The following is a 24,803-nucleotide window of genomic DNA, read 5'->3' as shown; positions in this document are numbered from 1 at the left end:
AGGTATAGGTTTTTTACATTATTTTACACCCAGTCATAATAGTTGGTGCCGACAGGGTCACCCACTTACGTCTGTGTCTCCCAAACAGTGTTTACTTTGGAAAAGCTTACAACTACTGACATGCTGACACTTAATCTCATGAATCAAGTACCATCTGGAGTCGGCAATGCCGACAGAGGGATTCCCATATCTGTCTGTGGTAGAGCACTCACACATGTCGACACACGTGTACTAAACGTCCACCAACATTGCTAAAATGGCCAGATTTCTGACAGGGAAAACACAGAAACTTTAACCAACTCATTTGACACATGCTCATTATATATACATAGATATAGTGCTTCATGCTTGAACCCATATTGCACTAAATAACTGTGCCCCCCTCATTTTACACTGTTAGCTGTTTAACAGTGTTTTGGCGGGCCCAGCATCTCTGTGAGGAGAAAATGGTGCTGTATAGAGTTGTGAGGGCTAAGCCACGCCCCCTTCTCGGCGCGCTTCAGTCCCGTTATTTATGCATATTATTATACTGGTGGGGGTCAGTATACAGTGCCTATGCACTGTATATCACTGTGCCAGGTCATATCTAAGAGGTATATTGCTGCCCAGGGCCCCCCCCCCCCCTGCGCCCTGCACCCTTGTAGTGCTGCTTGTGTGTGGTACAAATGGCGCGCAGCGCGACCGCTACGCGGTACATCAGAGATCCTGAAGTCTTCTGCCGTCACTGAAGTCTTCTGTTTTTCTAATACTCACCCGGCTTCTTTCTTCTGGCTTTGTGAGGGGGGTGACGGCGCGGCTCCGGGAACAAGCAGCTAGGCGAACCAAGTGATCAGACCCTCTGGAGCTAATGGTGTCCAGTAGCCTAAGAAGCAGAGCCCTTGAACTCAGAAGAAGTAGGTCTGCTTCTCTCCCCTCACTCCCACGAAGCAGGGAGCCTGTAGCCAACAGGTCTCCCTTAAAATAATAAACCTAACATAAAGTTTTTTCAGAGAAACTCAGGAGAGCTCCCCTAGTGTGTGTCCAGTCTCTCTGGGCACAGAGTCCAACTGAAGTCTGGAGGAGGGGCATAGAGGGAGGAGCCAGTTCACACCCATTCAAAGTCTTATAGTGTGCCTATGTCTACTGCTGATCCCGTCTATACCCCATGGTCCTTTTGGAGTCCCCAGCATCCTCTAGGACGTATGAGAAATCTGGACCTTAACGGAACCCAGACGTAAGCCCTTATCCACACCAGCCTGCAGGAAACGGAGGAAACGTCCTAAGTGAAACTCTGCAGGCGGATACGTGCATTCCTCGCACCAAGAGACATATCTCCTCCATATGATGATAGTGTTTTGACGTCACAGGTTTTCTGGCTTGCACCATAGTGGCGACAACATTTTTGGAAAGCTCTTTGTGAGCTAGGATGTTCCGCTCAACTTACAAGTCGTCAAACGAAGCCGCCGTCAGTCTGGGAAGATGAACGGCCCTTGCTAAAGAAGATCCAAGAGCTGCGTACCACACCCTTCGGGGCCAATCCGCCGCAATCAGGATTGCTTGTACTCTGTGATGTCTGATCTGCTGGAGCACCCTCGGGATCAACGGAATCGGAGGGAATAGGTAGACCAGCCGGTAAGGCCAAGGCGACATCAGCACATCCACTGCACTCGCCTGAGGGTCTCTGGTTCACGAGCAGTAGCAGCGAAGTTTCTTGTTGAGGTGAGATGCCATCATGTCGATCTGCGGGTATCCCCACTTGTCGACAATCTGTTTAAACACCTGAGGATGTAATCCCCACTCCCCCGGGTGGAGGTCGTGGCGACTCATAAGTCCGCTTCCCAGTTGTCTACTCCTGGAATGAAAATTGCGGACAGTGCTCTTGCATTTCTTTCCGCCCAGAGAAGTATTTTTGACACTCGCATGCAGAGCATTGTAGGTAGCCCGAAGTTCCAGAATGTTGATCGGAAGTAGGGCCTCTTGGGCAGACCACCTGCCCTGGAACTGCGCCCCCTGGGTGACAGCTCCCCATCCTCTCATGCTCACATACGTCGTGAGGAGGATCCAATCCTGAATCCAGAAACGTCGAGCTTCCAGCAGGTTGGAAGACTGTAACCACCACAGGAGTGAAATTTTGGCCTAGGAAGACAGCTGAATCATCCGGTGCATCTGAAGATGTGAACCGGACCACTTGTTCAGGATGTCCAATTAGAAGGGTCTGGCATGGAACCTTCCGAATTGTATCGCCTCGTACGAGACTGCCAATTTTCCCAACAATTTTATGCAAAGATGAATGGAAACTCGAGCGGGTCGGAGAACTATGCGAACCATCTCTTGAAGTGTTCTCACCTTGTCCTCTGGGAGGAACACTCTCTGAGCTACAGTATCCAGTATCATACCCAGAAACAGGAGCCTTTGAGACAGTTCCAGTTGAGACTTATGTAGATTGAGGATCCACCCGTGGTGAGACAGAAGTTGGATAGTGCGATCTATATGGAGCAGTAGAAGCTCCCTGGAACTTGTTTTTATCAGGAGATCGTCCAGGTAAGGGACAATGTTGACCCCCTGGACTCTGAGCTGGAACATCATTTCCGCCATCACCTTCGTGAACACCCTCGGAGCTGTAGACAGGCCGAAGGGCAACGCCTGAAAATGGTAGTGATCGTTCAGTAGGGCGAACCGCAGATAGGCCTGATGAGGAGGCCAAATTGGGAAATGTAGGTAAGCATCCTTGATATCTAGGGACACAAGGAATTCCTGTTGTTCCTGGCCCACGATCACCTATCTCAAAGATTCCATCTTGAATTTGAAAACCTTCAGGTAAGGATTCAAGGACTTCAGATTCAAAATGGGTCTCACAGACCCCTCTGGTTTTGGAACTACGAACAAACTGGAGTAGTAACCTTGTCCTTGCTGTAGCAGGGGTACTGGAACAATGACGTGGGACTGGATCAACTTGTCGATGGCCAGTAGTAGCGTAACACGCATATCTTTCAAAACTGGCAAGACTGATTTGAAAAATCGTTGGGGAGGAGCACCGTCGAACTCCAGCTTCTAACCCTGAGAGATAAGGTCCCTTACCCAGGCATCTTGGCAGGAACCGTCCCAGTCGCAGCTGTAGTGACGTAACCGAGCTCCCACCACGAGATCCCCTCGGGGTGTGTGGGCACCGTCATGCCAAAGTCTTTGTGGAAGCTGAACTGGTGCTCTGTTCCTGAGAGCCAGCAATGGCTGATTTCTTAGGCTTACCTCTGAAGCCACTAGTTGCATTGGAGGCACCTCGGTCCCTAGAACGAAATCTGGAGGACCGAAAGGACTGAGTAGACGTCCCGGGTAGGTACGCCTAACAGGCGGAGCCCCAGAAGGGAGAAACGTGGATTTCCCAGCAGTAGCTTTGGAGATCCATGCGTCCAATTCAGCTCCGAAGAGCCATTCACCTGTGAAGGGAAGAGATTCCACATTACATTTGGAGTCAGCGTCTGCCATCCACTGACGCAACCATATGGCTCTGCGTGCAGACACAGCCATAGCAGTAGTTCTAGCATTTATATTACCAATCTGTTTAAGGGAGTCCCAGAGGACTCTTGCCGTGTCTTGAATGTGTTTTAGGAAAGTTACAATAGTAACCAAGGTCATATCACCCGAAAGACACTCTTGAATCTGAGTAGCCCATGTATGAATGGCATGTGTCACCCAGCAACCAGCAATGACCAGTCTTTGAGCTACACCTGCAGCAGTATAGATAGATTTCAGAGTGGTCTCAATTTTCCTATCCCCCGGGTCCTTTACCGTAAAAAAGCCCGGAGCAGGGAGCACCGCCTTTTTAGAAAGGCGAGAGACTGAGACATCTACTGCTGGAGATTCTTCCCAGAATTTCCTGCCTTCAGGGGCAAATGGGAAGGTATTTAAAAACCTTTTGGATACCTGATATTTTTTATCTGGATTTTTCCAGGCTAATTTAAATAAATCATCCAATTCCTTGGAATCAGGAAAAGTGACTGTCAGTTTGTCTTGAGGGAGGAAAAATGACTGCTGATTATTATCATCCTCCAGGGGGAGCTTAAACACATCCCGTATGGCCAATATGAGGGGTTCAATACCCTGTGTAGGGGTGGAGTCCCCTCTAATGGGATCCCCATCATCCCCATCCACCTGTACATCATCATCAGAATCTGCTAAAATTGCAGGTAAAGCATGTTTTTGTGTACCTGTAGCAGACAGTGGGGGATGGGAAGCATCAGCCTTGGCAGTTAGGCTAATTACTGCTTGTTACAGTTCTTGCGTTTTGTTGGCATTGGCAGTGAGCTGAGATGACATATCCGACATCATAGTTTTTATAGCCCCCAGCCAGGAAGGCTCTGGACTCTCTCCCATGTTGTTATCAGCATTTTGTGATGACTGACTACACTGCTCACAGGATATGGAGCCCGATGAAATAGGGGAGAATCTTGTTTCACCAAAATGAAATACAGAAACAATACACATACAACACAGACTGAATACAATAAAAGCCTGCCCTATTGCATGTGAGAGGAGACACAGAAGAGACGACACCAGCACACCCAACTCTGTACAGCTCCAGTGAGACTGTCAGCGTTTTATGTAGTAATATATAACACAGGGCCGAAACTAGGATTTTCGTCACCTGGGGCAAGGCAGTAATTAGGCGCCCGCCCCCCAAACACCCCCCAACAGAAAAAAAAGAAAACCCTGTCAGACTAAAATAATTAGATTATCAAAATAAAAATAAAAAATGGGATACTACTGGACAATATTCCCCTATGTGCCTCAAATGCCCTATGCGTCACATGCAGCTCCAGCAGCGTGTTTAAATACATGCTCCTTACAGTCCCCTATCCACTGCACTAGTATACTATATCCCATACAAGCCGAACAACATCACTACACTACATGCCCCTATACACTGCACTACATCCCCTATATGCTACACTACATCACTACCCTACATCCCTTTATATGCTACACCACATCAGTGCACTACCCTATACACTGCAATACATTACTACACTACATGCATCACTACACTACATCCCCCTATAAGCTACACCAAATCCCCCCATCTGGGAGGCAAAGCAGAGGTTGATACTAACTGGGAGCACAGTGCCGATAATAAAGTCTGTCTTTAAACTCACCACAAAGCTGTTGTAGTGATACTCGGTGAGATTTGGAACTTGTACAGGCTCTAAGTTTTTACTGTCAAGTGGATAGCTAGCAAAGTGAACCTTTGATTTCTGTAACATCGGTGACTGCACCTGTTAACAAGCATAAGCCTGGGGCAGTGTGTCCTCTCAATGTGGTGTAGCCTACAGCTAGTTACTGGTTGGTGCTGGGCAGGCAGCAGGGATCATAGCCTGCTGAAAAACACTGCATCAACAGCTCGCTTCTATAGCTTGTACATTGCACTGCACGCTAGCCGCAGCACTGCACGGCAAAGAAGAGAGTTTAAGACAGTAGCCTGCATTGGAAAGATCCCAGGTACTGGAGCTCACCTGCACAGCGTCAGAGTCATCTCTGGGCAGACAAGTGGGTCACAGACACTACCCCAGGAGCCGTCTGCTGTCTCACTGGAGCAGCACAGCACTGTCGGTAAAAAAAAAACCACAAACCCTGCTCCTCTAACTCCTCAGCGCCCCCTCTAATCCTGCACCTGGGGCGCATGCCCCCTTAGCTTCCCCCTAGTTACGGCCCTGTATAACAGTGATACTGCTGTACAGAAAATTCCCCAGAGGAATATAAACTGTGCACTAATAGCAGCTCTCCCCCTCTACACCTGGTACCAGTGATCCTGTGACCGTTTGGAGGAGCTGTATGAGGCTGCTGGTGCTGCTGCTTATGCAGAGGAAGGCGCCAAAATGCGGATGAGCACGCTCTGATGCAGCTCCGCCCGCCGCTATGGCACCGGAGCTACTAATAAGTTTTATACTGGATATGTCTCCACAGGCTGTGTAGCCTCACATAAATGCTTGGTACAACACACCTCCCGACAGTCTCACGCAGGGGCACCCGCGGTTGCCCCCCAGGAGGGACCTGTATGCCTCACCCATGCTACTGCCTCACAATGAACTGGGGGGCCCCCCTAGCGGGGCCCCCGGTTTGTACTCACCACGACGATCACCTCAGGCTCTGTTAGGGGTGTGCGGCAAGCTGCGGCTGCGACAGCTTAGGCGCAGTGCACCACTGAAAAAACAGCCCCTCAGGACGGTGGTCCTGCAGCGGAGAAGTGGCTCAGCACCTCATGAGGCCGGTGACAGTCTCCCCCCCAACTCCCACGGCGCAGGTATGCTGTTGCCCAAATAAGTAAAAGTTTAAATGACATTGAAGAAAAACTCTGGAGCTTGCAGAGTGTGCATCCTCTCCTGAGGGCACTTTTTTTCTAAACTGCCTGTGGGAGGGGGGCATAGAGGGGAGGAGCCAGCACACCCATTTGAAGAAATTTAAAGTGCACTGGCTCCTTTGGACTCGTCTATACCCATTGTACTAATCTGTCCCCAATATCCCTTATGGATGCTAGAGAAAAATAGATACCCAATGCTAGCAGAGTTGCACAGGACTTGGCTCACACCAGGCATCTCCATGGCGTATTGAGGCTAGATGTATGAGGACACATCTGTATGTATTCTTGTATGTTCTGTGCAAAGTATACCCTTATGTGCATCTTCAATGGTACCTGCTGACGTGATTCATTGTTGTGAAATAGCAATGCTAATCTATATCTAAAATTAAATAAAACAGGCAAATATTGACTACACTTCATCAACTGAAAATGAAACTAAGTGCAAATCGTTACTATGATTTTAATGGGGTGGTATTCATGTGACCGCCGGTCACCTGACCGATAGTCACATGACCTCCTCCACCAGCCCGACGGCTCACTATCCCGATGGTCGGCATGCCGACCAACAGGGACTATTTCCACTCGTGGGTGTCCACGACACCCATAGAGTGGGAATTTAACCCGTGGCGACCGCAGGTCGCCACCGAGCCCGCAGTGTGGCGAGTGCAGCGAGCCCGCAAGGAGCTTGCTGCACTCGCCCCTCCCCGCCGGGATCCCGGCGTCGGTATGCTGCCGGGATCCCGGCCCGCCGGTCAGCAGTACTACACCCTTTTAATGTATTATGACACATTTTTCTCTAAGCACCCAAATGTAATTTTGAATGAGACACTTTTTAAAAGATCACTGGGTCCTAACATTTTATCTTATTTTTAGATATTTTTCCAGTAAGCAAATAAACCATTGGGACAAATCCAGTCTCTTATAGTAAAACAAAGATATGTTCCCACAGAGTGGTTGTTGATTGCTGACCTAAATTTATACAAATGTTTCAAGAAGGAGAGATGTCTTGTGTGTAATATAAACACTATTTAGAATAGAGAAGAGTGTCAAAATTAGACGTGATTTCCTACCTCAACAAAACTGGACTATTGTGTGGGGTGTTAAAATAGATTGAGAAACAAAAAGCAGGAAGTTCAGATACAGAGGTATTATTATAAGTGGAATAACTAAAGTGTAGCCTACAATGATGTTTCTCTAATTTAAATATATGTATAAAAATAAAAATGTTTAACAGCTCTAACATTTTCCCTCATGAAATACTTTTTACACTTTTTTTGGGGGGTACACATGCAAAATAGTCTAAAGATAAACATGTTCATAATCAAAGTGCTACTTTTTTATCACTGCATATATGATATACCACCAACGTATAATAAAAGACTAAAGGCGGGATATAATGCAGTCCAAGATTGCCGGACGTGTTTTTAAAGGGACAAGATCATCCAGCAACCCGCACCCCCAGCAACTCGGATTGCATTACATCCCGCTGCAACACTGCTCCTCACCTCTATGGGGGGAATTCAAGTGTTTTGCGCACCAGCCACTAGATGGCGTTTGGGCACGCACAGCCGCTGGTGCTGACATTACTGTTATGTTTTTTAGTGATTTTGACGGGCTGGTAACTAGTAAATCTATAAAACAAGATTTCACAGTAGACAACAGGGAATCTTATAAGTAGAGTAAAATAAGTCAGAACTCGGAAACTTCCCACACACAAAGGTGGCAAACAAGTCACACCATTTCCTGCATCACTGACACCTGGTAATGATCTGACAGATGTGAAGCAGTTTGCTGGTGGGCATCACAGACACTGAAGTTGGGCCAGTGGCAGAAAATCTGCTGTCATTTTGCACCTTTTGCAGCATGAGACAAAGGGCCTTATTCAGAGGTGCTGAATCGCACTGCGCATGCACCATGATTGATTACCAATGGCGGTCACAGTGAGAATTTGGATACAGCAATGAATAGGTAACGGGGAGGGGTAAAGGGGCTAGTCAAAGGCAGGCATGTCGCGACCAGGAAATGCATCTGTGTGCACAGCTGTAAGGGCTCCAAAGGCTTAGTTGCACATTTTGAGCAGGCAAAGGCTTGCTCAGATGTTTGATGGTGCAAACAAGGGCCCTCATTCCGACTCGATCGCAAGCTGCACTTCCTCGCAGCGGTGCGATCGGGTCTGGAATGCGCATGCACGTCGTTGCCCGGCAACAGCAACAACGCTGTCAGCGGAGAAAGCGGTCACAGCGGCAACCGCAAGAAGATTGACTGCAGGAAGGCGTTCCGGGGCGTCAACTGACCGTTGGAGGCTGTTTTCGGGGAGTATTAAGAAAAACGCAGGCATGATCAGGCGAACGGAGAGCGGATGTCTGACGTCAAAGCCGACCCCATCATCGCTGGATTCGTCGCACAGGGTATGTATGTCCAGGGCTGGTCTTGATTTGTGTGAAACTTTTTTAGCATAGCAGGGCTGCACAAGCGATCGCAGCCCTGCTATGCTAAAATACACTCCCCCATAGGTGGGGATTAGTTGATCGCACCAGCAGCAAAAAGTTGCTTGGTGCGATCAACTCGGAATGAGGGCCAGTGTGCAACCGATGGTGCATCTTTGTACGAATTATCGCTGCTGTGCACTTAGCATAGTTACACAGTATCGATGCATACGAATACTATACAACTGCATCCACCTCTGAATCAGGCCAAAAGTCCAGATTGGGATTTATCACACTTTGCAAAAATGCAATGCCTGCCTTTTTCTGAAAAAAAGAAAAAGGTCATGAATGTTTTTGTGTGTTAAAATGTAACTGCAGCCAAAAACATCTTTGATAATAATAGTAGCAGTAATAATAATAATAATAATAATAATAATATGCGAATGGAAAAGTATTTTAAGCAATTAAAGTGTTGAGGTGCTTAGTCGTACAATATGTATGACTACAAAAAAAAAACAACTTGTATGTAGACTTAGTTTCCTTTAATACAACACTGTAGAAAACACACATAGCACAGTACCACAAATTGTCAGAGACACACAAACGTTTCAAGATTTCCCCAGAAAAATAACAGAAAAATGAAAACAATGTCCCAAGCTAAGCTCTCTAAATACACCTATCATGGGAAAGCGATTCTTGTTTACATAAATATCCAGCTACAAGAAAGTGGTATGCCAGCTATTCCGTGTGCTAGTAAACAGGAATTGGTGAGGCTGTTATTACAGTCTACTATGGGCTCCACTTTGGATTTCTGAGGCCTGCTTAACATTCCAGGCATACTTCTACCACAGACATTATAGACACTGAAGTTCACCCTGTCCTTGCCTAGCTTTCACTTGCTATAAAAGCTAAGTCATTACACACTTTGTAATTGTAAACTTAACCCCCATATTACAGACAGGTTTATTCTATGATGTCAGGAGCAAGTTGCAGTTATATTTATGTAGCAAAATGTCACGGATAACGTATTCAATAAAGATTAACTGGGAAAATGTTTATGTACTATCATTTGCCTAGAAAAAAATACAGCACCACTGTAAAAAAATTTCTAATGTCACCAAAAATTAGGATATAACTTATATGTCTACATTTTGACTCCTATGGGGACACATTATACAGTGTATGGCCATAAAGAGTTACTGTTATTTTAGTATACAAAGGGTAATCTGTTAATGCAAATTACATTTTTCTGATAGATGTGGCATGATCTTAAAGTGGACCCATCACTGTCAAAACTTCTTGATACCAATGTGTTTTTTTTTATCTCTGCGCTATGAGAATAAAAATGATACCAAAGTGCAACAAAAACTCAGGTGTATTAGAAATGCAGTTTGTACAATACCTAAAATACATTATTGCTTTTATTAGCTATGTCTCAGATACTAGCAAATTATTTATTAACAGTTTCTTGTATAGGGCCTAATTCAGGTCGCATCGCAAATGCAATGCGACCGCAATTTCTGAGACGTCCCCACTGTGCGCACGTGCAGGTACCGTTCTGCGCATGCGTGAGCAGTTAATTTGGTTGGCCCGCATTAACTGCGAACGCCTCTGCCTGATTGTCTGGCAGAGGCATTCACGGGGCGGGAGGGCGATGATGAAGCATTTTCAGGGTGGTGCCAGGGAAACGGGGGCATGACAGTTGTGTTTTCAGGGCGGCTGCGCGTTGTAGCCGCTCCGATCGAATAAATGGTGGCGTAAACTCCTGCCGTCGCAGCCAGGCTGCGCCGTCAGGAGGTTTCCATAGTTTCTGCAACCACGTTCTAATTGCAGCACAATCACAATTAGAGTGTTATCGCAGTTGGTGGGCTGCAAGTAGCATGATAGGTGGCCTTGCCCTGAGATGGGCGGCCCTCAGCTTGCGATTGCAAGAGGCTACTCTTACTGAATAAGGGCCATAGCGCAGCAAATTCCGTTGTGCTTTACAATTGGACACAACAGTGATAAAACAACTGGGTAATAACAGACAGTTATAGAGGTAGGAAGGCCCTGCTCGCAAGCTTACAATCTATAGTAGATCTTACCTCGGACATATTATCCGAGTTTGAAAAAAATTTAAAAAAAAAATCAACATACACTGTAGTGTGGTTAGAACAATAATGCCTGCCACTGTAATGAAATGGTCCTTTTCATTTATCTGTGTTTACCTAATTACAGGGGGAATGCAGATTCATTTAGTGTCACTGTTGCTTAAAGTTTCTAGCATAAAAACGGAGCATGCAACATATTAGAATAACACAGCCTGACAGTAATTACAATTACAGACCTGCGAGCAGTCTCGATACAGCAGTTATTCCTCATTTCTGGTCACAATTCCGGAGGGTGTGAGCAGAAATAAGCATTAACCTCTGCCTAAGGCTGCTCGTGGGATGACCTCGGGTCTATAATTAAATAGCTCCAGGCACTTTACCCACAGGCACAGACACATATATTAGCTGGTGAAAGCCTGATCAAGGCGCAAATAGAGAATGGTGATGGCAACTGCCAATGCAATCGGACTTCCACTTTCTTTGCTGTTCATGCATATTTTATGCTTTTGGGTACATATTTAAGCAAATGTTTTTGTTTTGTTTTTGTTTATAGCATGTAAAACAAGCAGCTGTTTCTGGTGACATAGGGGTATATTCAATACGACTTGTCGAAAAGCACGTGGATCGGCGGAATAGCTGCCAATCCACGTGTTGATGTCGAAAACGGGGCCAAATCCGACAAGTTTTGGCCTCCTTTTCGACCATCTCAGTCCGACATCAAAATTATGTCGGACTGAGATGCGGACCCAGAGGAGGTGAGGGGGGGGGGGCCGCAGGGAGACGGGGGGACAGCCGGCGGGCATACAGGGAGATCAGCGCTACAGTAGCGCTGCAGCTGGATGTCACTCACCCGCCCGACCTCACGGGGGGAGCCGGGTGGAAGCGGCCGTGAGGTCGGGCGGCTGAGTGACATCCTGCTGCAGTGCTACTCCGTAGCGCTGATCTCCCCTGTATGCCCGCCGGCTGTCCCCCCGCGGCTCGCCCCCCCTCTCCTCCTCTGGGTCCCATCTAAATTCGACTAGAAAAAGTCGAATTTTAGATGGGATTGAATAGGGGTTGTTGGATCCATTCCGACAAATACATGTCGGAATGGATCCGGCTTTAATTGAATATACCCCTTAGATAACTATTTAAAGTTTTATTGATGGCTAATAGCAAATGCATATTTTGCAAACTAAACAAATGGCTATAAACATGGGCAATAGGAAGGAAATATATAGACAATACATATATGCTACTGATGTTGACATCCACAGCTTGGCATATATTTATGCAATTGTATATTTTTTAGCGAACAAACTGTGCCTGAGTTTGCGGCACAATTGCGCCCAATTAAACCTCAAGCCAAAGATTGAAAAAGTGTACAGGGAACAATTGCTGGTTCTTAAGTGGTAATACAGATGGTGCATTACTGCCTCATGGTACTGAGGTCATGGGTTCAATCCCAACCGGTCCTATCTCTGTGGAGTTTGTATATTCTCCCTGTGCTTGAATGATTTCCCGCCGGGTGCTCTGGTTTCATCCCACACTCCAAAAATATACTGATAGGTTAACTGGCTGTGTGCGCTCGTGTACACGTGTTTCGGGCAGACTAGATGTGCCATCAAATCCTTTGTTTCTATGTATGATTTACATATAATTCCAAACAAAATTGAATATAACTTAAAATGGGAAATTTATGAAAGGGTTACATTCAATGATACTGTATATTTAGCTATACAGTAGTTTGCCTATAGTGAGCTTGTGAGCGGGAATTTGGGAATTTGTTATGTACAGTTATGCAGTCAGTATTGCACAACTACTAAATGTGACTAGCTAATGCTTATTTTATTCAGAATAATACAGTACTGTACATTATATGTTTATGCTTTTAGGGGCTGATTCAATCAGCAGCAATATGTCACCAAACATCGGACCAATTATGTCAGGTTCAACATCGCTAATTTTGCTGTAATGTTGCTGGCTGCCACTACGGAACACCACATCATGGCCAAGCTGCTAACTTAAAGAGATTCACAATGGGGGTCATTCCGACCCGTTCGCACGCAGCGGTTCTTCGCTGTGGTGCGAACGGATCGGGACTGCGGCTGCGCTTGCAATGCGCACGCAGCCGTAGTCCCGACGCCGCAGTCCCGACGCAGCGATGCCGGCAGCGCAGAAAGTGATCGCAGCGGTGATCGCTAGAAGAGTGACGGCAGGGAGGCGTTCCGGGGTGTCTACTCACCGTTTTCCAGGCATGGTGAGGTGAACGCAGGCGTGTCCAGGCGTTTGGAAGGCGGATGTCTGACGTCAATCCCGGGACCTTCGTCGCTGGATCCGTCGCACAGGGTAAGTAGGTCTAACCCTAGTCTTGTTTTGCAGGAAACTTTTTTAGCATAGCAGGGCTGCACAAGCGATCGCAGCACTGCTATGCTAAAATACACTCCCCCATAGGCGGCGTCAAGTTGATCGCATGAGCAGCAAAAATTTGCTACGTGCGATCAACTCGGAATGACCCCCAATAGCCTCAGTAATAATCAGTAGTTTTACATCACGCTCAAATACAGGCAAATGTAGCTGTGATTTTGTATCAGCAATCCAGCACAACAAAACCTATCACATTTTATAATAACACTGAAGAATTACTATTTGGTTATTTTTGTCCTGGAATTTTTTCTTGCATTACTTCGGGATGGAAGAAGAAACCCATGGATTTAGGAGTGTAATAAAGACAAGGGCTTGTGGGAGAATAATTTTTTTCGGTGTGGAATTACATGCTCCAGTTGTATAGCATTACAATATAAAATATATAATAAGTTAATTATAATTCTGCTGTACTGTAGCATGAGTTTTTTCTGAGTCTGACCAATAACTGATGTTTTAAAGAGCTGAGGAGGAAAGGGTGGAGGAGGCGTAAAGAGGAAGAAAAAAATGAGCAAGATTAAATTCCTCCCTCCACCCCTAAAAATCCTGTAGCTTAATCATTAAGCACAATATTGAGCTGCACTGAACATCCGTTACATCTGGGGTAAGGAGAAGAGGGACTCGGGAGGACACTGCTTTTCAAGGAAAAATGTTAATACATACATACACGAGACATTAAAGTATAACATATTAGCAAATGGGCATAAGAGAGTGCTTTGAGCATACAGTAACTATTAGTTATTCACATGTGTTCTAACACGGTTTTATAGATTGCACATAATGGGAAAACAAACTGCAAAGAGTGGAGCTTAACAAACTGGAAGAAAGCAAGTCTGATTCTGGTGGGCACTGCACAATGGGCCTGGCTATTAACACCTATTCGTGGGAAGCATTATCACCTAGTTCCAGTCTGCCCATCCTAGGTGCACAAGATCCGAAAGCAGGCTGTGCTCCCCACCTTTTTATCTTCGGAAACATGAGTACTAAGAAATAGCAGACTAGCTGGCATATTCAGCTAGCAGTGAGGTTTATCCTGTGGACAATTACTGCGCTGGCGCAGTCCAATTAGCAGGATTCACCCGGGTGTGAAGTTGCCAGGTAAAGTCTGTGAAAAAGAGACCCATTCGGGGGTTACCCATTCCGTGTGCTATTTAGCCCACAATTAGCTGCTGGGTGAATATGCCCCTTGAAGGTGCTACGTCTACATACCATCCTGGGTGCTTCAGCTCATGAAATTAATTGAGCATTTCTACCCAGGTACCTACATAGTCATTGAATTAATGGTGTCATCCCAACTCCAGTGCATATTTTACAGATCTCTATGACAGTGCTGCTAGTACAATGTCCGTCACAAACAATGAGAATGAAGCACACATGGCTGCTGTTACAACCCCATAAGGAGTTAAAACAAGTGGTTTAATCTAAACTGTACTTTAATCTTGCCATTAATGTAACTGGGCCATTCATTTCAATGGCCCAATAGCCTCAATAAAGTTGTGGACTACATGTATGAACGGTTGTGTCTATGTTCCCTTCGTGCTCAGGACCTGGAAGTGACAAAACGAGAGGGCAGGAGAGAACTTCCGCCCTTACAGCACCTAAATGTTTTCTTCGTTCTCCATTCGTTTGGGGTAATTTTTTTTTCTATGCAGCATTAGACCCTCGCGGGCTCGCTTCGCTCACCATGCTTCGGGCTCGGTGTCTCGCTTCGCTCGGAACACTTTACTATTCCAAATAGATTGTGACATGGACCCAGGGGGTTATGGGAAAGATCCTCTCCACGAAGGTAAACTAGACGCTACCATGTAAGAACACCACTTAAATGAACAATTAATTGAAATTAATTGATTAACAACATAAAGTATTGCTAATTATTTTTTTCCTAATGTCAATAGAGAAGCCAAAGTAGGGATCCGCCAGGACTACTCTTACCACCAATCACATTGTAGTTAGTGAGAAACACCTTGTGATTGGTTGAGTGGCTAAAATGTAATCCAGATAAATGTTGTTATTATTGTTTATTTGTTTATAATTATTTTTTTACACTACGATGTATTTGGTTAGTTAAATTAAGTTGCTACTTTTAACACTTGTTTACATATGAAAATTAGAAAATAAACAATTAAAAAAGGGGCACTTAATAATTATAAAGTATCAGATGCCATTTTACCCCATATACAGTATTTCATCATCAGACAGATTGTGTGCCCTGATTCCCTCCTACTGTACATAAGAGCTGATTGTATTATGCTTTAGAAAACTTAATGCCTCTAGAATTATAGTAATGACAAATATTTGGAACTGGGAAATTACAACTCTGAAAGAATATTTAAACCAGGCCTTCTGGTCGTCAGCAGTATGGATATACTGTAGTTGTCAGCTTTCACAAGTTTGATGGCTTCTTCTGACCTTATGCACCCTTATTTCCATGTGTCTCACATCAAAAACTAGCTTGCAAATCTTTTGGTACTGAGGGGCAGATGTATTAACCCAGAAAAGGCATAAGGAAGTGATAAACTAGTGATATGTGCAAGGTGATAAAGGCACCAGCCAATCTGATCCTAACTGTTAATTTACATATTGGAGCCAATTGGCTGGTGTCTTTATCACCTTGCACATATCACTGGTTTATCACTTCCTTATGCCTTCTCCAGGTTAATACATCTGCCCCTGAGATACGGAAGACATTTACAAAGCAGAAAACAGCCTAGTTGAAAGCCCTACTGTATGTGTCCTATATATGCACAAGTAGACAAGATATTCCTCAAAGTGTATTAGTTCATGGAGTAAATGTAGTGTGCGATGGAGCAGAATTTTGAGAACGAGTTAGGCCAGTGCTTGTAAAGGTGTGGAGCATGTGCATTGGTGGTGTGCACTTCCATGTGCATTTCTTGTTGTGTAGTTGGGCGCAGAGATCTGGCAGAGATCGGGTCCTGCCCTACACTTTTAATGAAATGTACTTTGTCCGATTTAAAAAAAAAATTTAAAGCAGAAGAAGGTTCCACATGTAGTTAAGATAATCTAAATGTCCCCTGCTATAAGCAACACTACCCTTGACCCTGCACATGCTACCTTAAGTATACTTTACTGTTTCTAAACATTAATATACATGCACATTATATGTACAGATGTGTCTTTATATTTGCAGCAGTTGCGTCAAATAGGCGAACTTGGCACGCCAGGTCCTGTGACACCCTGCTAGTGTTGGGAATCTTGTTTTGCCAAAAACACCTCTGAATTTGTATACATAGTGATACAATGCAGTGGCCTTGGCTTTTTCCATGTCAAGTTCCATTTTGCTTCATATACAGACTCAGTCGCACACAGATATAAAAGTGTCACATATCTAATTACAGAGAATTGTTGATTTGTTGATTGTTGAATTGTTGTGTTGATGGCAGATAAGAACCACTTGGCCTTTCTAGTTTGCCCTAATCACATTCATTTCTTTTTAACCTACCGGTATATTTTTGGATTGTGGATGAAAACCGGAGTACTCGGATTTAACTCACGCAAACACAAGGAGAATATACAAACGCCACACAGTTAGAGCCATGGTGGGAATCAAACCCATGACCTCAGTGCTGCAAGGCAGTTGTGCTAATGATTACACCTTCTGTAATCAGCTCAGTCTACTGGTGCATCCTAGTCGCATTGCGTTGAGAATAAGATGCATTTTCAGCAAAAGATGCCCGACCTTAGCGAAGTTACACGGGACCTGACAGCTCACTCACGGCAGGCATTTCCCACTGCATGGCATATTGAAGCCATGTATAAAGCCACATATGAGAATGTATGAAGCCATGTATGAGAACGCCTCTATACATCTCTATATCATTTGCTGTACTGTCAAGTGAATAAAAATATTTCCCAAAGGCACCATCTACTAAATACTATGATAGTGTATTTTAAATCAGTGGAACATGTATATACCATGCAAAAGTAGGCTAGCAGTGACAATTAAGCCCCTAGGTGGTACTGACCAACTCATATCTACGTAGCACAATGAGAAACATATATAAGAAGTAGAGCAGAGAGTGCACATGGTTTTGCCCAACTGCTAAAAAATTTCCTGCTGCGATCAACTTGGAATTACCCCCCATATACGTACAAGATACCACTGCTAACTGAAATGATAAAATAATTTATTTCTATGTTCAAGCAAACCCCATCCTTTCCAAGATACCCCAACAGCATGTTTTTCAGATCTTTTATGTCAACATGTCACTCAAATAAGTAGCCAACTAAACTGTACCAGTTTTTCCTTATGGAAATACTATCTAAAGCGCATCCAATGCCTACATACTGTGCCTGATTTATAATGTACTTGTGGTATGAGCATCAATTTGCAGTGGTTTATGGTATTCCTACTGACTTTTCATTCATGACCCGCCAATATTCTGAAGTAAAAGGACCAGGTGAGAGGTGAGGCCATCGCTGCCGCAACAGGCCCTTCCTCACTATACAATGCCAAAATGATGCAATTCACCAGGATCTGCATCAACTAGCCCAAGGACTGTCCATATCTCTGGAGAAGTAGATGGATACGGGAGGTTGGCTCATTCTCTCAGGAGTCCTTGAGAACTCCCTAAAATTTGTGAGACTCAAAGATGTAATAGGAGAGTTGGCAAGTATGGATCAGAGAGCAAGATATGATGCCTGGGGAGGAGCAAGCTGGCATCAGCTAACTGGAAGGGATGGGTGCAGTAAAGGCATCAGTGCCTTTTTAATTAATTTTGCAGAGCAGTGAAATTCATTTTGCAGAGCAAGATTACTGAAATGTGATAAATCTGTAGAGAGGAAACATGCTTAGGATGTTGGGGAGATTCACGCCCATTTTGACTGTGTAAAAGGACGTAATTATTGCTCCAGCTCTTAGATCTAGTCGCGTGCTATGCTTTTAATGGGATAACCCATACACTTCATAAATTAGGTCCAATGCAGATGGCTAGATTGTGGGGTGAACGCAGACCATCATTTCACCAGAGCGAATGAGATAGCAGACATACATTTCCTCAGTCCTGTCACTGGCATTCTTGTAATGTAGCCTGGTTTAACCTGCAAATTGACTGGCATTGTACTTAGCCACTGGATTCACTTTATTATATTATTGTAAGCTGATCCAGAGCATCATTAATATAAGCATTCCTTTATTATTAAAGTTGTTTCTTCCATATTATAGTCAAAATGAGAAATGTAATCTGAAACTCACAAACCGACGACCACAGAGAATTCACTCTATTCAAAATATGTATAACCACATGAATCCATTCTACTGGACTGCAGCCTGTAGGTTAAATGCAGAACCTTTATGCTTGGGAACTAATCAGTATGACAAGCTGCACTGATAAGAACAAGGATCAAAACCTCCACTGACTTATTTTACTCAGCTAAGGCATTTACATGCTGCCATTTATTTCCATGACTTCATAAACATGATATACTTCTAAAACATAGAACATAATTCAGACCTGATCGCTGTTGTGCGAAATCGTACAGCGGCCGATTATCGAACCACTGAGCATGCGTACGGATCGTAATGCGCAGGCGGGAGGCCAAACTGCTAATAAATCCTGCGTCTTTTGTTATCGCTAGGCCAACGCGGGCTGATTGACAGGAAGCAGGCGTTTGGGGGTGGTAACTGTCCGTTTTCTGGGAGTGTCATTCTCAAGCGTTTCCAGGGAGGGTTTGTGACGTCAGCTCCGGCCCGATCAGCCTGATTCTATCGCACTGTAGGAGTAAGTCCTGGCCTATGCACAGACAGGAAAAAACTTTTGATGGTGATTTGAGTTGCGAACGGATTTGCAGCTGACCCGCATATGCAAAGCTTTTCGCACGGCGTACGCAGACTTGCACGGAGCGGTTTTTCACTCTGTCTGGGCAGCGACTATCCGATCGCACACTTTTGCTAATTCGCAGAGGTGTGATCAGGTCTGAATTAGGCCCATAATTCCATATTAAACTACAGCCACACATGAAATCCATGTATATAATGCATTTAATATGTTATCACTGTTATAATGTACATTAGAATGCAGCACAGATCTTTTTTCAAACTAAATAACAAGTCCAGAAAATGTACCCTTGTCCTAAGTGCTCTTATACACAGATAGGCCAACACAGAAGCCTCTCTTCAGTAAAGCGACTATAGTACACATTTCATCTCGCAGTTTCTGCGAATATATAGTAATTTACATATGGTAACAGGCTTTTATTTCATTTTAAACCATGGATGATATAACTGTATTAAGGCCTAGACCAAGATGATGCCCCCGTCAGGCACCGGTGTAGGTGTTATCAGATATTAAACAATAAATGAATAATGATGTGACTGGTTACCTGTCTCTTGGATCAATCCATGAGGTTTGTCTGGTGTTGTGATCAATATAAAATACCCTTCCGTCGTAGTCCCTTGCCTCCTCCCAGCCAGCTGGTAAAGGCAACTCTGAGCTCTCCCTCATGCCAGGCAGCGGACACTGGGATGGGCATTGCTGCTGATGCTGCTGTGGCTGCTGTTGCCTTCTCCTCCTGCCACCACTCAGCCAGGGCATTGCACGAACAAGCAGTCGCACAGCAGTATTCCTCTGCCTGCTAATCTCCCTTTCCTCTTGCTGTCCCAGGACACTCTTCTCCGACTCTCTGCTGCACTTACTGATTAGACAGACCTGATTCGAACATAAGTATAGAGCAGCAGAGGTCTCTTCTGTCCCATCCTAAGTGTGAACATCCTATAGAAGCTAGTCCTCTAGAAAGTACAATAAGTTAAATACAAATAGAGCAGCTTTTTATCCTCCTCTGGGTTCCTATGTATCCCTGGATGCCAGGCTCTCAACTTTATCCTGCTAGGATCCTCTGTTAGGTAGCTCTGCCTTTGGTCGGTCTAATACTGTGCCACCATAGTTATTCCAGACATCTGAGAGGTAGAATAATTCATTTCTAGTCCGGCCAAGCGGCCAAACCAAGCTTAAAGCTCTGGTTCTTGTTCATCCATGTCTGCTCTCACAGTCGTGTCTCATTCCACACAGCCCATAGCAGCCACCTCCCCTTGTTTCTGGTTCCCTCCCTCAGCTTCCTGAGCTATGTTTCCAGTCTCAAAGCTCCAATTTTAGTTAAAGTAATGCATGCACTATGAAAGAGACTAAAGAGGCAATCACACTGAGGACTAGCTTGTACTGGTGCCAGTGATGTTTTTAATAAACTGTAATCCAGAGACAGCAAGATTAAAGTTAGACAAGCACAGAAATATTATAAATATGTTTATTAATACCAGGAATTCTACAGCTATTTCAGGCTCTCAGATAATAAATCTACATTACTCTACCAAATGAAAATACATATGGAGTTCTTGTTCACACATACTGTACAATGGCTGAGAAAAAGGATAATAATGCATGAAAACTAATGTACACTATACAAATGTTTTTATCTTTTTTTAAGGGGATTTCATGCACTTTTACCAATATACTTTATGCACTTTAACAGATTACAAACATAGGTTAATCCAATTAACCGCAACTACATTGCGGGTGCAAGTCAGCGCCGTGCTTTACGGCAGCCTGAACTCGCATTAAAGCTGCTGCAGCTCCATAGGGCTGTGAGCAAAATTGTGTTAATTCGGGCACAGAGCAGGGGCAAGATGCGGTGCCGTTGTCTGTGTTTTACCGCCACAGCAACTGTAACTAGCACCCTTTGCGGTTAACTGGATTGACCCTGTGGAATCGCATGTTCTAATATGTCTGCATTAACACTCCACAAAGCACTTAGTAAAACTTTTTATGCACTTTCATGTATTTGTTAACACACAAAAAGTACATTAGCATGGAATAGGTGTGCACAGGCCCCAGGGCTGTTTCTAGACATTTTGGCTCCCAGTGAGAACACAAAAAATTAGCTCCCCCCCTAAACATTGTAATTAAAAAAATGTGTGCACATCGAGGGGTGTGGCCTTGTTGCAAGGTCAACACAATAGTGGGAATACAATAGTGCCCCTTACACCATGTTATGCCCCCACAGTAATGCACCATACTTGCACCATATTATGCACCACACAGTAATTAATGCCCCTTGCACCATATTATGCCCCACACAGTAATGCCCCCTAGACCATATTATGCCCCATACAGTAATGCCCCCTGCTCTATATTATGCGCCACACAGTAATGCCCCTAGCATCATACTAAGTCATACACAGTAATGCCTCTGACACTTTATTATGCCCCACACAGTACTGCCCAGGACACCATATTATGCCCCAGTTATGCGCCCGACACCTTAATATGCCCCACAGTATGGTACCTTTTTAAACTTCTTGATCGTATTGCTTTATGGAATCATATTTATGAATATTAATATTTAATATATCATATATGGTATTTAATATATGGATATATTTCAATTAATATGCATTTATCATATATATCTGCAAATATATTATGTCAGGCTTACAAACTAATTGGCTGATACATATATGCAGTCCTTATACATATGACTTATGAAGTTATTAAGTTAAGATTCCTTAAAGAGAGTTCAAGCTTGAATATTACCGCTCTTTTTATATGATTCTTTATTTACAGGCAGATCAAATCGTACAGAATAAGATATACACAGTAGTGATATATATACTAATTATAATTATATATGCTTCCTTCGTTACATAACATAAAACAACATGACATAAGTTTCACAAACAGTTTCAATTGCTAACATAAAATGTATACTTGCAAGTTAAAGATTGCCATCCCAAGAATCATTCCTTCTGCATGTTCTCCATGACTTCTCCTCCTGACTGACTTCCTTCCTTCTCCTTCTTCTTCTCCCTCTCCCTCTTCCTTCTAACTCCTAACTACAAGTCTGGTCCTTTTATCTCATATTTTACCAATTCAAACTATCATATTCTCATAGTTTCCAATGGAATAGGTAATTATAGGTTTGTCAGATTCCAAGGTGTAATAAAACAAACATTGAACTGGGCTGTCGTGTCCTGTTCACGGAGGCATGGTGTCATAAAAGTGTGGTGTCCACACTGCCTTAAGCAAGTATAGTATTGTAAAATCTGGAATGTCTTTTCATCCAAAGTTCTGTTGTATTGACAAGTTTTCCTGGGGTCGGTTACACAATGTTTTATCAATGGATGTGATCTCTTTTCATAGTAGTTAATTTATACTCCCTAGCTTTTAACCTTCACTGGACAATAGACAAACCAGTAGATTCTGATCTACTGTAAGCACACCTGTGAATTCCAATGACCAACAGAGCTCTGTCACATACCTATTATCATTTATGGCCTAATACCTTTTCTCTACAATGACTCTTGATCTTACTGTAACCTCTCTGGCCTTATTTATGACTAGAGCAGAATAAACCTGTTCCCTACACTATTTTTTACCATCTTGCTGTAAAACACAAATATACAGTATATCTATATAAACACATACACAAACCTAATTTCTTAAATCAGCTAAACATTACCTCATACATTCAAACTTATTTCATATCTATTCCTTACTATATATATCCAGTATACTGTCCACTATGGTAACATCGCCTATTTATAATGAATTATATTTTGATTCAGACAATATCCATTGCCCTAATATTATACTAAGTGCAGACAATTACCTATAAGGCAACAGTCGCCCCCTTGTGGCCATGAGAAATTCTTTTGATTGGCCACACATTAAACTAGCGTAATTGCTTCCAAATACATTTCAAAATATTCCTTCAAACATAACTTTCGTTGTAACCATAATATATACCATAAGTGTAATAATAATAACCATTATGATTTTAAAAATCTCTAAAAATTCTTAGCTTACCTAACCTTATTCTACTTTTTAACTAAAGCAGACAAAACTGAGGTTTTTATTCAGTATTCATGAGGAAAACTAATTTCTACAGACATTTGGAATACCATAGCCCAATTGTAGACCTTTTTTCTGTATCTGGATCAGTACGTTTGGACATTTTTGCTGTTCTTGTATGTAGCAATTTACTGGGATAAGACTGTCATCTGCGTGGTTTGCTTGCAATTGGAGATGCCTTGCGTTTGCATTATGGCCTTGCGTTTGCAACATTTGCACCATTACTAGAAGTAGAATTCTTCGTAGCAGCTGCTCCTTTGCTTGCCATTTCGCTGTTTGAGGCAGAGGGCTGTGTACGTCGAGTGCTGTGTCTTGAACATTCAGTACTTGTGACGACCCTCAGTAATAGTAATAGTCTTTATACAGTCTTTAGCAGTTCTGTTTCCTTTGCGTTTATCCAATGCCGCAGTTGTGACCAGTGTCCATATTGCTTTTGCACAAACAGGTTGTGATTTTGAATAGAACAGGCATATATGAAACAGTCTTTTTTTTTTTTTTTCTTTCTTTCTTTCTTTCCTTGCTTGTTAATAGTAGGTCTTAATTGTCTTCGGGCAATAGTACCACAAATGGCTGTGAGTAGTACACCTACTCTGTTCTGTATTTCCTCACTGAATAAATTACCATGCAGTCTTAAATCTCCTTATTCTACCTTGTACCTATTTATACATCTCAATCTTACATAAACTTATACCAGTTTAACCCATATAAAGGCGTTTTCTATCCTACCTATATTTTGACTAATAATTATTTAAAATGCTTTTGATGTGTATATAGTAACATCCTATCAATACAATAAATGAATATAATTTTGCTTCAAACAGATATTAAATATCATTTAGGAATGGCTTTAAATATATCTAATTCCATCCAATATTATTTTATATGCAGCCATGTGCATATACAGTGACCCTGTTATGCTACAAATAATTATCTTAGACTTGTGACAGTCTTTATTAAGAGAATTATTCATCCCACTTAATAATCTCGGCCCAATTTGTTATAACGCGGTATACCATCCTGTATTAGATATTTAATTACTTTTGAAGCTTTTACGAAGGAAGCATAGGTAGTATCTACTGTGTAATATTAAAAAAACATAAAATATTTACAAGGTATATAATACAATTACATAATATATATATATATATATCAGACAAATGTTTACATATATGTGATTAAGGTATATGAAGGGATGAGACAGTTCTGTATAATCACAGTGATGAGATGTGCTGTACACTGTTTTGGGAGTGTACATGTAGTTTGAAAGACAAGTAATGATTACTTGTGATGAAAAGGTTAATGAAAACATTCCCCTTTCTTGTGAAACTAGAAAACTCCTTGAGGATTTGTCCATATATCAGTCTTTAGGGATGCTATGTAGATTTTGCTGGATAGCAGCGATGAAAGGGTTAATGAAGACCTTTTCCCTTGTAAATTGGAGTCTTTTTGGAGTCTTGCACCATTCTGTATACAGGTTGCCAGGATTACTATGAATCAAACAAAAATACATACAATGACTATCACAGATATTTATACAGTGATTTAACATAGCTTGCTATGCATTCTGTCCTATCTGCTGCATGTTATCAGGTACAGAATTTACAAATGTGTCTTTTAACGATTGAATAACAAACAAACAATTGTTTCTGGCCTGTGCCAATCTTTCCTGTCACATTGTGTGTCAATGACAGCA

At 43.2% G+C, this 24,803-nt stretch overlaps 1 protein-coding gene across 2 annotated transcripts in view; it reads right to left on the bottom strand.

Annotated features, from left to right (window-relative positions):
* WWC3 (WWC family member 3) overlaps positions 1–24,803 on the bottom strand; it is a 617,369-nt gene that overhangs the window by 493,258 nt on the left and 99,308 nt on the right. The window contains exon 1 of one of the 2 annotated variants that reach the window (XM_063955532.1): positions 19,590–20,282. The exons of the other annotated variant lie outside the window; for it this stretch is intronic. Within the exon in view, the coding sequence (XP_063811602.1) occupies positions 19,590–19,801 (212 nt within the window). The 5' untranslated portion in view covers positions 19,802–20,282. Of the gene's footprint in view, positions 1–19,589; positions 20,283–24,803 lie in introns of those variants that run through there. 2 annotated transcript variants of the gene reach the window in all.

This window comes from Pseudophryne corroboree, chromosome 2 (assembly GCF_028390025.1).
Source record: "Pseudophryne corroboree isolate aPseCor3 chromosome 2, aPseCor3.hap2, whole genome shotgun sequence".
Classification (NCBI taxonomy): Eukaryota; Metazoa; Chordata; class Amphibia; order Anura; family Myobatrachidae; genus Pseudophryne; species Pseudophryne corroboree.
Note: the sequence above shows the minus strand (reverse complement) of the source record. Positions and strands in the feature narration are given on the sequence as shown.